Here is a 14,929-nt window from a genome sequence, read left to right as displayed (position 1 = left end):
GGCGCCCTTCCTCCCCTCGTGGTGGCCGGGACCCAAAATGGCGGCGTCTGCGGGTCGCACATGGGGCGCTGGGGAGCGTTAGGACTGCTCGGGGCTCCCTCATCACTGGGGACAGCGGTGGTCGGGACCCAAATTGGTAGCGCCGGCGGGTCATACGTGGGGACGGGGGGGGGGGGGTTGGGGAGCGTAAGCGGCGTGCAGGGCTCCCTGTTCTCCCGGGACAGCGGCGACCTCGCGGGACCGGCACACAACCGCGAAATGGCCCTTTTTCCTGCAGCTCTTGCAGATTGCTGCGCGGGCCGGGCAGCGCTGCCGGGGGTGTTTCGCCTGGCCGCAGAAATAGCAGCGGGCGCCCCCGGTGCGACTTGGCGTTTGGACCGCGCAAGCCTGTGGGGTGTCCGGGTGGGGGTGGGTTTGTCGTGACAGGTACGTACGGAGCCCAATGGGCTGCCGCGCGGTCGGGGCCGTAGGCGCGGGTATTACGCGCAGCCACGTCTAGGGAGGCTGCTAGGGCCCGTGCCTCTGAGAGTCCTAGCGACTCTTTTTCTAGAAGTCTTGGGCGGATTTGGGAGGAATTCATACCTGCCACAAAAGCATCGCGCATTAACTTGTCCGTGTGTTCATTTGCGTTCACCGAAGGGCAGCTGCAGGCTCGTCCCAAAATCAGCAGCGCGGCGTAGAATTCGTCAATTGATTCTCCGGGACTTTGCCGTCTCGTCGCGAGCTGGTAGCGAGCGTAGATTTGGTTAACTGGGTGGACATAGAGGCTTTTCAGTGCTGCGAACGCCGTCTGGAAATCCTCCGCGTCTTCGATGAGGGAGAAAATCTCCGTGCTTAACCTCGAGTGCAGGACCTGTAGTTTTTGGTCTTCTGTGACCCATCCGGTGGCCGTTCTGAGGTAGGCCTCGAAACAAGTCTGCCAGTGCTTGAAGGCTGCTGCCGCGTTCACTGCGTGGGGGCTGATCCTCAGGCATTCCGGGATGATCCTGAGCTCCATAGTCCTTTTTAGGCACGCTTAATAAATTGTAGCGCACAAAGACTCCGTGAGACGAATAGAGTGAAGTCGATGAGGCTTTATTAAGCGTGTCTGCTTCCCCGCAGCTCGATAGTAGAATGGCCTGCGGGGGGGGACTCCGGCTTCTTATACTCCGCCTTCAGGGCGGAGCTAGAGGTCAACGGCCAACCAGGACCCGGGATCTGTCAGCCAATGACATTAGGGCTTCCAGTCCCACATGACCCCTAATACATACTACCACAAAGCATTAATTGTTGTATATAATAAATGACCGTTGATTTCAATTTGACTAAGCGGTGTGCTGACTTATTAATCATAACTCGAGCTTGAACCACGTGGCGGTATCAGAAAGATACCTGGCGACTCGTGAGCAAAGGTGACATAATCAGAGGTAATAAAACTAAGGCTAAAAAGAGCAACAGCAGCAGCTGTGGTTGCCCCGGTTATGGGTACACACTAAAAGGGGGATGCCTTATAGACCCACAGGCGCTTAACCCCCCAGCCCAGGGACAACCCCCACCGGTGGCACCCACCCCCCTGACTTGGACCATATCCCCTGGGGGCTCTCCTACATCCCCCGAATGCTGGGGCAGCAGCTCCAGTGCCCCTAGGCTGCATGCCTGATTTCAAAGATGGCTGCTCACCTCCTCTGATCCCCTCAGCAGTCATCGCGCTAGCTTCATGTTTTTAAATAGGTATGCTAAAGAGTGCTCACTTGACCGCTCACTGGGGAGCCAGTTAGATCATGGGAGGCCGTTAGATAGGGGATCTGTCCCGTTAACGATATGGAGATTGGCCTGAATTGGCGTTAATTGACACCTTGCCATGTCTAGGTGTGATCTAGATCCTGCCAACGACCCGTATCACCTCCATGGAGTTTCTGGAGCGGGCTGGTTAGATCGGAAACCGGTCGTTGCCGAGCATTTATCCCGATTTCGCCCTCTCCTGCAATCTAATGGGCCCGAACGGATCCGTGCTGAGCGCGATGCGACCGATAGATTACACCCATAATGTATTGCTGATATTGATTCAACTTAGTAACAGTTAAGTACCCAAATAGCATTGTGATATCTAATGCTGTCACCAAGTCTCTGAGCTACCTCTGCCGCTCCATTGTCAATGGCCTGTACAGCTGCCACCCTGTCAATGTCCAGGGTTTCCTCCTTCATTGCTATCAGGGTGGCCATGGCTGCATCTCCACCCCTAGTTCTCTGCATATTCCTGGTGTTGCGCACTGCCTTCTCATGCAATGAGGAAAGTCAGAGAGTTGGATGTTTGGGGAGCTGACGGTGGAAGATTAACATTTGAGAAGGGTGACAGTGAGGAATGAAAGCATGGCAATGATATGTTAAGGGAGGCTGTGAAAGCTCTCTCGAGATGGAGATTTGAGGGGGAAGCTGGAGAGAAAGGATTGTGTGTGTCAACAAGGTGTGTCAGTCAGGGGAGTGCTGTGAAGGAGAATGAGAGAGTGATGGATCCAGGACACTTATCTTGTCGGACTACATGAAGTCATTGAACTATGTCCAGAACTGGATTCAGATCCTCGACAGCAGAAGGCTGCTGACAGCCTCAGCAACTTGGAGCCTGCTTGGTGAGGCTATCTAGCCTCCTCCTGCTACCTTCATGGAAAAATACTTCACTCCATGCCCTCAATGCATCAATCATCACCTCCATGGAGTAGTTCATGAATGAGGGATAGCTTTTCCACACATTCTGCAGGTCCTTCCTCCTTTGCACTGGTTTATGTTTTCTGCAAACACCATGGCCGGGATTCTCACAGCCCGCACTGGGTCAGAGAATCACCGGGGGGGGGGGGGGGGAATCCCGCCACGCCGCTTTGGCGGCGGGCTGCTGATTTTCCGGCGACCGGAGAATCAGTGGCAATCGCGCGGTTGCCGCGGCGCCGGTCGGGGGCCGTTGAAAGTGGCCCCTGCGGCGGTTCTCTGCGCTCGACGGGCCAAGTGCCCGCTGAGTTCTGCAGAGTCCCGCCGGCGTGGTTTACATATGGTCCCACCCAGCGGGACCTCGGCATTCTGGCTGCGGGAGGATCCGACTCCGAGGGAGGGCCTCCACGATGGCCAGGCCCGCAATCGGGGGCTACCGATTGGCGGGCGTGCTCATTCCGGGGGGGGGCCTATATTCCCCCGCGCCGGGCCCCTTTAGGGCTCCGCCATGTTGTCCGGGGGCCAGCGCCGGAGACGGCAACCACGCGCATGCGCCGATGTAGAGACGGCCGTGACGCGCATGCGCGGACCCGCGCCGGCCGTGTAAGGCCGGCTTTTGCCGTCGGAGCAGTGCACAGCACACCAGCGCTGTTCTAGCCCCCGAAGAAGAGGAGAATTACTAGGCCTGGTGGCCCGTTGACACCAGCGTCGCTCGCTCCGGTTTTGACGCCGCCGTCAACACTTGGCCGCGATATCGGTGAAACACGGTCCATGTGTCTTGCTGGCATTACTTCAAATCGAGATCCTTCATTGCTCCTTTAGGGATGATAATCCATACCTCCCTCTCTGATTGGTCATGGACCACGAAGGCAGGAGGATAATTATTTTACACTGGGAAACAAGCCATACAAATCAGAGTTGGGTTCCAACGCAAAAATGATCCCGACATTTTGGCAGGAACTAAGGTGAGAAGATTCCACCGACAATTTCATGTATTATTGGAACTCATAAATATGTTGATTGATTCTGAGGTTACATTTAACAAAAACAGGGATGACCTGCAACGAAAAATAATTATGCATGAATTTGAAAACTATTTTTAATGCACATTATCAGATTTCATGACATAAAAATTATAATTCATAATTTTCAGCTGAGAAATGGTTAATATGGTCAATTTACTTAAACAATCTGCTGGTTGGTTTATTTCACTTTTCTGAAATTAAAATGCAGTTATTTTCAGAATTTTTATTCGTTTTACATAATTTCTCCCAAAGAGTGAGCATCACATCTGTAAAATAACAAAATGTACTTACATGCCCATGAAGATCTGTGTTCAAAAGCATTAGTGCACAGATTAGTGTATGGACCCCATCTAAAACATAAAAGTTGTTTTTAACTATTAATTGTACACATTGGAATAAAAGTCTATCATGCAAACTTTCTGGAGTTGGTGCAGAATTGAAATCAGATCACAGCATGGGACATGCTCACATTTTTGGTAACATACAAAGTTGCGCTGTATTCCAAGATTAATTGTGAATGTGATCTTAGTGGCATGGTCTTCGAAAGAACAACACGGAGAATATTGATCTCATATAGAGGAAGTGGAGATGGTTTTCTACGCATGGTTGAGATGATGGACAAGTTAAAGCAATTCCATTACCCTGAATTTACAACACACTTTAGGAGTTTTCGCACAAACTACAGGACATCCTAGAGAGGGTGACAGTCCAGTAGATTTCTGCGGCAACAAGGTGCCAGGAGGACATAATAAGAACATTGAAGGGTGATGAAGTGGCAGCTACTTCTGAGTAAATTGATACCTTAAAGGTTAGCTCGAGTACCACACTTGCATAGGCCTTCCAAGATGACCGTAGTACTATTTGGCTGACTGTGATACCAATCAGCAGTCATAGATTATCATAGAATTTACAGTGCAGAAGGAGGCCATTCGGCCCATCGAGTCTGCACTGGCTCTTGGAAAGAGCACCCTACCCAAGGTCAACACCTTCACCCTATCCCCATAACCCAGTAACCCCACCCAACACGAAGGGCAATTTTGGACACTAAGGGCAATTTATCATGGCCAATCCACCTAACCTGCACATCTTTGGACTGTGGGAGGAAACCGGAGCACCCGGAGGAAACCCACGCACACACGGGGAGGATGTGCAGACTCCACACAGACAGTGACCCAAGCCGGAATCGAACATGGGACCCTGGAGCTGTGAAGCAATTGTGCTATCCACAATGCTACCGTGCTGCCCTAGCAGTATCTCTGAGTTTCTGTCTAGCAGCAGTGGAGATACCTTGCTGGGTGTCTTGCATCGGGACTTGGGGCTTTGTAGTCTTTTAGGTTCATTAGTTTATCCATTATTTTCCCCTTTCTATCCCGATTATATTAATATTCTTTTTAAGCTCAATTCTTACCTATTAATTTCTCTTGCGCATCCATTAATTCACTCTTCAATTTTCTTTGTGTTATTGGTGTGTCAATAGCATATATTATCATTACTTTAATGACATTTTAATTTAATTTGAAACTTTTTTTTGCTTCCGTGATGGTATTTGTTTTAAACTATGCTCCCAAGTTCCTCACATTTCATTTATCCCCCCTCTTTTAGCATCTCTTTCTTTAGATCCAATTTTTCCTTCAGTTATCTATATATTTATGGTGCCCTTGCTTGTTTTTGGCTTTTAGTGGAATCTTTTTTTTGAACTCGATTGGATTCCCTATAAAGATTTCACACCATTTTTCTGTCCTGAGGAGTGGAATTTTCCCAGCCCCATGGAGGCAGGTTAGAGGGCAGGACTGTGAGAAAATTTCAAAAAATGCACGGTAAATTGGCCCCATGGGTGCCTGCTTCCAAATGATTTTGCCAAAGGCAGGCTCGAAGCAGCAGCGGCTACCCACCTGACAGTAGCGAGTAGCCAATTTGAGTCAGTCAATCAAGAATCCATTTAGTGCCAAGGTGCAGGTGTCACTGGGATTCTCAGTGTCAGTCCGGTCTCCTGCTAAGTCAGGAGGCGTCCTGCAGCAAGCCAGCGGGCCATTGGTCGCTCACCTCACTGGCCCCATCATGAAGCTGCATGAATAGAAGTGACACAAGCAGGGTCATGACTAATCCTATGGAGGGGATTCTCCTACACACTAATGACACTACGAGCGGTGAGCTTTCAGTACTTTCACATCTTAGGCAGGATTCCAAGGTCACCTTCGTTTTGCGGCACCTTCACCGACCTGCCTCAGCAGAACCCCACCTCTCCTGGTGGGGCTGCCATTCGGTGAAAGCTGCAGTCCCTTTGATTGGCCTGCCACTTCAGGGACGTCCTTGCCTTCCTTAATTAGACAGCAAAATTGGAAGTGACCTCTTAACTGACTGCCTCTCAAAAGATTGCACTGTCAGCCCATCTCTGACTCTTGCGGGGTCAGGACCCGTGGATGATCCCAATGCCTGAAATATTTCAAAGTGTAGAGACTCCCTCCGCCTTTTGTTTTCCAAAATTTTCTCCAAGTTTATTTTCTGTAATTCGAACTTCATTTGTTCCTTTCCAATCTATTTCCTTAGTCTTCATGTTACTCTCAATACTAATCTTAAACCTTACTATGTAGTGCCATTGCTACTAAGAAGCTGTTCTTCATTTCCTAATCCTGCTTCTTGTTTCTGTTCTGGTTCATTATCCATTACAAGATCCAGCAGTGATTACTTTCTTGTTAGACTTCTTAACATACTGAGTCAGAAAGGAGTTCTGGCGATGCTGTAAAAACATAATAGTCTTATGTTCTTGCCAGTCTACAACAACAACCACTAGTATTTATATAGTGCCTTTAATATACTAATATATACCAGGGCACTTCATAGGAGCGGTATAAATTTTCTAATTTTCTTCAGGATAGTTGAAATGATTATTATCCTTCGCCTGCTATTTATCTCATAGATTTACCAACATATTTCTTCCTCCAATTCCCTTGCACTATTTGATCTACACTATATCCCTATTCGGGTGATGGATCCGTTCTTGTCTTATCTTAATCCCTATTGGATTTTGAATTTACTAATAGTTGCATTCAGTTTTACTACTATCATTATGCTATTTTTAACTAGTACAGCAAAGACCTGCCGTTAATAGGGGTTACATTCCTGCAAAACTTTGTAAACCGCAAAATTGGGACAATGAGCATACTTTACAATAGGAGTCAATTAGATACGTTTACATGTATTGCAATCCCAGACCAGACCCCAGCAATTGCTAGGATTCTGAACAGAAACCCCAATATTTTATTTTACGTTTATAAGACTGTGAGGAAAGGATACTTCACTCCAGGATTGATTTCACACAAATAGGGATACAAGGCGAGATTTAATGAAAGAAAAGAGCCCCGTTGTGGGCAGGTTTCGCCGGGTGTTTCCAGCTATTGAACGGGACTCCTCAGGCCTCGGCAGGGCACTTACCTTTTCTTCCTGCACTGAAGACCCGATGGCTATGTGATCTCTCAATCCCCCAACATGAATCCCAGACCCTCCCCCAAAGCCCCAACTTGCATATTGGGGCACCCTTGGGTCCTCAGCCGATGCTCGAATTCGTAGGCAGCCACCAGCAGGTCAAGCACGTGAGTCGACATAAATATGTGCTACGGCCACTTTTATCATCCCCAGCCCAGGTTGAAGTGCTTCGGGGTACTTGCCCAATACTTCAATTAAGCCGCCAGACCACATCTGGAGGATGAACTGCCAGTTAAGCTGTAAATGGCTTAACCAATCACGGCCCAATAAACTGGGGCCTTGTCCCCTGACCACAATAAGCGGGAGACATGCTGATTGCTGACCAGCAGAATCATGGGTGGTACCTGCAATGTCCAATGGCTCACCAGTGTAGGTGGCCAACATAGCTTTGGTATCGGTTATTTCCAAATTCTGTATCCCTTGTTTAATGTGGTGGAACGTACTCTGCCCCACAATGGAAACCACCGCACCAGTGTCCAATTCCATGTTCAGCAAATGCCCAATCACCTGCATTGCAATCTTTATAGGGGCCACCCGAGGCGCCGACACACAATTTAACTGCTTGCAGTCATCCTCTCCGGCTCATCCAGGTGGAAGGTACAGGCTCTAGGCTCTCCAGGCTCTGCCAGGGCACCTCGACCTCTGGATGGGCTGCGGCTTGCGTCGCGCCTGGGCTGGCGACCATGCACCCTGCAACAACCCGGCTCACCCTCTGCGGATTCCGGGGAAGGTTCCCATCGCGACGACTCAACCTTTGCGGCACTTGGTCCAGGGCAGGGTAGCAGTCTGGGGAGTGGTTCTGCTTCAGAGGGGGCTGTCCCATGCCTTGTACTTCTTGCATCCCTCGCTCTGCACTTTCCTGGGACAGTGAAATTTGTAGATTCAGGGAAGGTTAGGCCAACAGTTTATTTTGGGTGAATGCATTGTTAATGCCGCATACTAAACGGTCTTGCAGCATTTCCTGCAGGGCAGTGTCATATTCATACAACTTGTCAATCTTGTACAACCTGGACAAATACCCGGTGACGGACACACCCAGGGTCCTCGCCACGGTATTAAAATTATATCGCTGTACAATAATGGATGGATTGGGTTAAAATTCTGGCCCACTAGAGTGACTAGTTGGTCAAAGGTTTGTGTGTCGGGCACCACCAAATAGGCAAGGCTTCGTATCACTCCGAATGTATGTGTGCCACAGGCAGTCAGCAAGATGACTGTCTGGCGGCCATTTTCCTTCATATTGTTTGCCCTGAAAAAGTAGGACATTCACTCCGCACACTGATTTCAGTCTTCCAAGCTGGTGTTAAAGACATCTAACCGTCCGAACAGAGGCACAATAAAGAGAAAATTCCAATCTTTAGCCAACATGGATGAGGAAGTGGCTTATCCAATGGTGTAGCAGCATCGATAGCTATCCAATTTGACCCACGTCGCCAGTTTGATATGGCTTCAAAGGAGTCCACACCGAGTAGTTTAAAGAAACTTAGTTTATTTATAATAACTATGATATACATCACAGGTAGATCCCAACTGGGTCTGCCTTACCGGTGCCAAACTGGCCGGCTTTATGAAATAAAATTAAATGAAAATCGCTCATTGTCACAAGTAGACTTCAAATGAAGTTACTGTGAAAAGCCCCTAGTCGCCACATTCCGGCGCCTGTTCAGGGATATATATCATACAACTAGACTGATGCACGATCAATAACTATTAAAACGAGGTTGCAACATAACTGAAGGCTTTAATAGACTAGAACAGTTCCCCAGCAGCTTTGGTACAGAATGAGGGCTGCTGGGACGGCACCGGTTCTTATACCCCGCCTGTCAGGGCGGAGCTACATACTATACAGCCAATGGTAAACTGCTAGGTTTAACCAATGGGCTTCAGCCTCTCGGGTACTGCAATACCTGATAATACCACATTCACCCCTGTTAAAAAAGAGTCCGGCCGGGGTGGTGGCCAGTGGTTACAATTGCATTCAACATGGTATGATCAGATATGGAGGTACCGTGATACCTCCTTACAGGGTGTAGAGAATATTTACAATCGTGGAAGATATATACAGTCAGTGTTTATTTATAGATACAGATCAGTTATACTGAAGCGATCAGTAGGTCGGGTGGCCTGGTCATCCTCCTCGATCGTCTGAGCCCAGTGGTGATTCCGGTGGGGGTCCGGGCGTCTGCGACTCCAGGAACGTGGCTTCGTCATCCCTAGACGGCGCTGGTGGGGCAAACGGTTGAACTGAGAGGGGGGCGCCTGTAGGGGGTGTCGGTGGGTGGGAGGGCCTAGGCAGGGGCGGCGGGAGGACTGACCCTCCTGTGAGGTGCTGTGGAGGGGGGGGTGGAGGTGGTGGATCTGGTGCGCATGGGGTTCCGGCGGGCGGCAGGTCTTGTAGGGAGACCGCATCTTGCAGGCCGTCAGGGAACGCCATGTAGGCGTACTGGGGGTTAGTGTGCAGCAGGAGGACCCTCTCGACCAAAGGGTCCGACTTGTGCGCCCGCACGTGTTTTCGGAGCAGGATGGGTCTGGGTGTTGCTAGCCAAGTCGGGAGCGAGGTCCCGGAGGAGGACGTCCTGGGAAAACAAGGAGACGTTCGTGAGGTGTCTAGTTGGTGGTTGTACAGAGCTGTGACCGGATGGCGTGGAGGGCCTCTGGGAGGACTTCTTGCCAGCGGGAGACTGGGAGGTTCCTGGACCGTAGGGCCAGTAGGACAGTCTTCCAGACCGTTGCGTTCTCCCTTTCTACCTGTCCATTTCCCCGGGGGTTGTAACTGGTCCTCCTGCTTGAGGCGATGCCCTTGCTGAGCAGGAATTGACGCAGTTCGTCGCTCATAAAGGAGGACCCCCTATCACTGTGTATGTACGCTGGGAAACCGAACAGTGTAAAGATACCATGGAGGGCCTTGATGATGGTGGTTGCGGTCATGTCTGGGCAGGGGATGGCGAATGGGAACCGGGAGTACTCGTCAATCACGTTCAGGAGGTACATATTGCGGTCAGTGGAGGGGAGGGGGCCTTTGAAGTCCATGCTGAGGCGTTCAAAGGGAGGGGAAGCCTTTATCAGGTGCGCCCTCTATGGCCGGTAGAAGTGCGTTTTGCACTCCGCGCAGGTTTGGCAGTCCCTGGTGACTGTCCTGACCTCCTCGATGGAGTAGGGCAGGTTGCGGGTCTTAATAAAGTGGAAAAAGCCAGTGACCCCTGGGTGGCAGAGGTCCTCGTGGAGGGCTCGGAGGCGGTCCACCGCGGGACAGGGCATCAGGAGGCTCATTTAGCTTCCCGGGACGATACAACATCTCGTAGTTGTAGGTGGAGAGTTCTATCCTCCACCGCAAGATCTTGTCGTTTTTTATCTTGCCCCGCTGTGCATCATAAAACACGAATGCCACCAACCGTTGGTCAGTGAGGAGAGTGAATCTCCTGCCGGCCAGGTAATGCCTCCAATGTCGCACAGCTTCTACTATGGCTTGTGCCTCCTTTTCGACCGAGGAATGGCGAATATCGGAAGCATGGAGAGTGCGGGAGAAGAAAGCCACGGGCCTGCCCGCTTGGTTGAGGGTGGCGGCCAGAGCTACGTCGGACGCGTTGCTCTCGACCTGGAAGGGGAGGGACTCGTCGATGGCGCAAATCGTGGCCTTTGCAATGTCTGCTTTGATGCGGCTGAAGGCCTGGCGGGCCTCAGTCAACAGGGGGAAGGTTGTGGACTGGATTAGGGGACGGGCTTTGTCTACGTAGTTAGGGACCCACTGGGCGTAATAACTGAAAAACCCGAGGCAGCGCTTCAGGGCCTTGGGGCAGTGGGGGAGGGGGAACTCCATGAGGGGGCGCATGCGTTCAGGGTCGGGACCTATAACTCCATTTTGCGCTGCGTAGCCGAGAATGACTAGCTGGTCAGTGCTAAATACGCATTTATCCTTATTATACGTTAAGTTAAGGATTTTAGCGGTCTGGAGAAATTTTCGGAGGTTGGTGTCGTGGTCCTACTGATCGTGGCCACAGATGGTGACGTTATCGAGATACGGAAACGTTGCGCGCAAGCCGTACCGGTCAACCATTCGGTCCATCTCGCGTTGGAAGACCGAGACCCCATTAGTGACACCAAAGGAACCCTTAAAAAATGATAGAGCCGCCCATCTGCTACGAAGGCAGTGTATTTGCGGTCACTAGTACGGAGGGGTAGCTGATGGTAGGCGGACTTGAGATCCACCGTGGAGAAGATCTTATAATGCGCGATCCTGTTTACCAGGTCGGATATGCAGGGGAGAGGGTACGCGTCCAGCTGCGTAAACCTGTTGATGGTCTGACTGTAGTCGATGACAATCCTATGCTTCTCCCCGGTCTTTACCACCACTACTTGAGCTCTCCAGGGGCTGTTACTGGCTTCATTGACCCCTTCCCTCAGTAGCCTTTGGACCTCCGACCTAATGAAGGTCCGGTCCTGGGCACTGTACCGTCTGCTCCTGGTAGCGACGGGTTTGCAATCCGGGGTGAGGTTCGCAAACAGGGAAGGCGGGTCGACCTTAAGGGTCGCGAGGCCGCAGACAGTAAGGGGGGGTATAGGGCCGCCGAATTTGAAGGTCAGACTTTGCAAATTACATTGGAAATCCAACCCCAGGAGTGTAGCCGCGCAGAGGTGCGGCAGGACATAAAGGCGGAACTTGTTGAATTTCCTGCCTTGGACCGTGAGGTTTGCTAGGCAGAACCCCTTTATCTCCACTGAGTGTGAACCGGAGGCCAGGGAGATTCTTTGATTTACAGGGTGGGTAACAAGTGAACAGCGCCTTACCGTGTTGGGGTGTATAAAGCTCTCCGTGCACCCAGAGTCGATCAGGCAGGACGTCTCGTGGCCGTTGATGAAGACCGTTGTCGTTGCTGTTGAGAGTGTCCGAGGTCGATTTTGGTCCAGAGTCACCGAGGCCAGATGCAGTAGTTGCGGATTTTGATCGGGCAGTGTGTAGTCGGTCGTGCTGGGATCCTGGGGCCCCATCCAAGATGGCGTCTCCCATGGGTCGCACATGGTGGTCGGGGATGGACAAAATGGCGGCGCCCATCCATCCAGCGTGGTGTCCGAGGAACAAGATGGCGGTGTCCGTGGGCTGCACGTGGCCCTAGGATAGGGGGGTGGCGGTGACTGCTGGCCGCCTGGGGCCCGAAGAGAAGATCGCTGCGGCGGTCCGGAGTCGCCGCTGGAGACCGCAGCCACCGCTCGTGCCTGGCAGACCCCCACAAAATGGCCCTTCTTGCCACACCCTTTGCAGGTGGAGGTGCGGGCCGGGCAGCGCTGGCGGGGGTGCTTTGCCAGCCCGCCGAAGAAACAGCGGGGCCCAACGGAGTTAGCGGGCTGTCTTACAGCGCAGGCCTGCGGGGACACAGGGAAAGTCTGTGGGGCTGCCGCTGCGGGGTGCCACGCTGCCCAGGGGGCCACCGCGCGGTTGGGCACATCGGATTGTGCGTTTCTGGAGGCAACGTCCATGGACCCTGCCAGGGACCGTGCCTCTCTAAGTCCCAGGGTGTCTTTTTGTAAAAGACGCTGGCGGATCTCTGAGGAGCTCATACCTGCTACGAAGGCATCCCGGATTAGGAGTTCCGTGTGCTCGCTCCCCGAAACTTGCGGGCAGCCACAGTTTCAGCCCAGCACCAGTAGCGCGCGGTAGTACTCCTCCAACGATTCCTCGGGGCTTTGCTGTCTTGTTGCAAGCAGGTGACGTGCGTAGACCTGATTTACAGGGCGGATATAACGTCCTTTTAAAAGTTTGATTGCTGCATCGAAGTCCTCCGCCTCCTCGATGAGGCTGTAGATCCCAGGGCTTATCCTCGAGTGCAGGAGATGCAGTTTCTGCTCCCCCGAGGGTGTGCATCTGGCCGTCTCAAGGTAGCCTTTAAAACACGCCAGCCAGTGCTTGAAAATCGCCGCCGAGTTCTCCGCGTGGGGGCTGAGTTGCAGACACTCCGGCTTGATTCGGAGATCCATCCTTTCAGCTTAAGTTGTAGTCTATTAAATTGATGCACGATCAATAACTATTAAAACGAAGTTGTAACATAACTGAAGGCTTTAATAGACTAGAACAGTTTCCCAGCAGCTTCGGTACAGAATGAGGGCTGCTGGGACGGCACCGGTTCTTATACCCCCGCCTGTCAGGGCGGAGCTACATACTATACAGCCAATGGTCAACTCCTAGGTTTAACCAATGGGCTTCAGCCTCTCGGGTACTACCTGATAATACCACATAGACATTGTTCAGAGGTCCCCTGTCCCCTAAACTGGGGAGCTCCTATTCTGCAAGGTCATAGGGGAGTTAATTGTTCCCACCTGGTAAGATACTTGTGGGTTATAACAAATTACATAGTGGTTTGCCAGTTACTGGCATTTTTAACTGAAGTTTTGATTGAAATCACTTAGCTAATTTTATTTTGATTTGCACTTACTTGAACTAATATTAAATCCTCACGAATGCAAGTTTAACACTAACCAGGACAGATTCTATTCAAAGAGGTATCTAAACTCTTTCCTATACAATTAACTGTTTCCACAGGTTCTGCTGCTCCTCTCTGCCTGTTGATGATGGTGTCACTTTTTCCATTTCTTCCTCTGTGATTATTTACTGTTGACGACTGGCTTAAGGTGCCCTCTGCACCAGACTTCCACTCTGACCAAATTCCTGTTCTATACTGTTTTTCAAAGCTCTCTGTACACAGGGCGTAACACATTCTTTTCCATTCACATACTTACACAAATAGATATAATTCACGTGGGATGGTGTTTTTATATAAAACATTAGTGATTTTTAACTGCAACATTTTAGAATGCTCTCATTGTGTAAAACACAGCTTAGGAGACAGTAAAAATGATTGTCAGAATCTGCCACAAAGATATATCAGCAATCAATAAAAGCAATCAAAATACCTTCATTTTCTCTTTTCTGAAATCTGTACCAATGTATAATAATTAATCATTTTATGTATAAAGGCACCTTTCAATTCCAATTTCAATACCTTCGGAGTTGATACAATCAGGATTGCATTGGCAGTATCTCTTAGAAAAATGGATCAGAACTCTCTCGCGCTCTTGTGTTTCACCCATCAGTGGGAAAGCTTTCAAAAATCTCCTAGTGGAAAAAGGGGAACAGAGGAACTATTTAGATTTTAATTTTAAAAAGTAGATACTCCTTCGAGAGGACTGCAAATCCATGTTTACTTCCAAATAGATTATTGTAGGGCAAGTTCTATGCTATAACACATGGGAACACATTATTTGCATACAAATAGATAGCAGATATTGCTACAATTTCCCCACGTTGTGGTGATACAGAGTAAAGTGTGCAGCTGTCCAAAGATTGGGCATGCTGAAACAAATTGGTTAGTGCAACAACCACATCAAGACATAATTTTATTTAAAATTAGAACTGTAATATCTATGATCCAATGCAAATTTACAGTTCTAATTTTAAGAAGTAAACACAAATAAAAATAAAGGGGGTAAAATGTGGGATTATTCCCACGAATGCACATACTCAATTTGCATATTGAAGCCTTTGGTTCATAGATTGCTGTGAAATGAAAGGCTGAGGTGGAGGGAAACAGGTTTACTTACTTTCATTTAAACCCGGACTATCTACTGATGGGTTGTTCCTCTCATGTATCCTGGAGGGGGTACTATTTCATTATTTATAAACAAAATGATATGAAAAGTATTAAGCTTTAAAAATCAATTATATTTGAAGATCTGGGGCGGGATTCTCCCCT

The 14,929-nt window shown here is 50.0% G+C and overlaps 1 protein-coding gene across 6 annotated transcripts in view; it reads right to left on the bottom strand.

Annotated features, from left to right (window-relative positions):
• The window catches only part of LOC140426938 (PH and SEC7 domain-containing protein 2-like), a 294,703-nt gene that overhangs the window by 124,645 nt on the left and 155,129 nt on the right, over positions 1 to 14,929 (bottom strand). For 4 of the 6 annotated variants that reach the window (XR_011948349.1, XM_072512237.1, XM_072512242.1 and 1 more), the window contains 2 exons: positions 14,180 to 14,292; positions 3,994 to 4,054 (listed from right to left, as the gene is read on the bottom strand). Coding sequence is in view for 5 of the 6 variants with exons in the window: in XM_072512237.1 (XP_072368338.1) it covers positions 3,994 to 4,054; positions 14,180 to 14,292 (174 nt within the window). In the remaining variant the exon portion in view is untranslated. The remainder of the gene's footprint in view (positions 1 to 3,993; positions 4,055 to 14,179; positions 14,293 to 14,929) is intronic. The other 2 variants (XM_072512238.1, XM_072512239.1) reach the window with 1 other exon arrangement.

Source organism: Scyliorhinus torazame, chromosome 7, assembly GCF_047496885.1.
Source record: "Scyliorhinus torazame isolate Kashiwa2021f chromosome 7, sScyTor2.1, whole genome shotgun sequence".
Lineage (NCBI taxonomy): Eukaryota > Metazoa > Chordata > Chondrichthyes > Carcharhiniformes > Scyliorhinidae > Scyliorhinus > Scyliorhinus torazame.
Note: the sequence above shows the minus strand (reverse complement) of the source record. Positions and strands in the feature narration are given on the sequence as shown.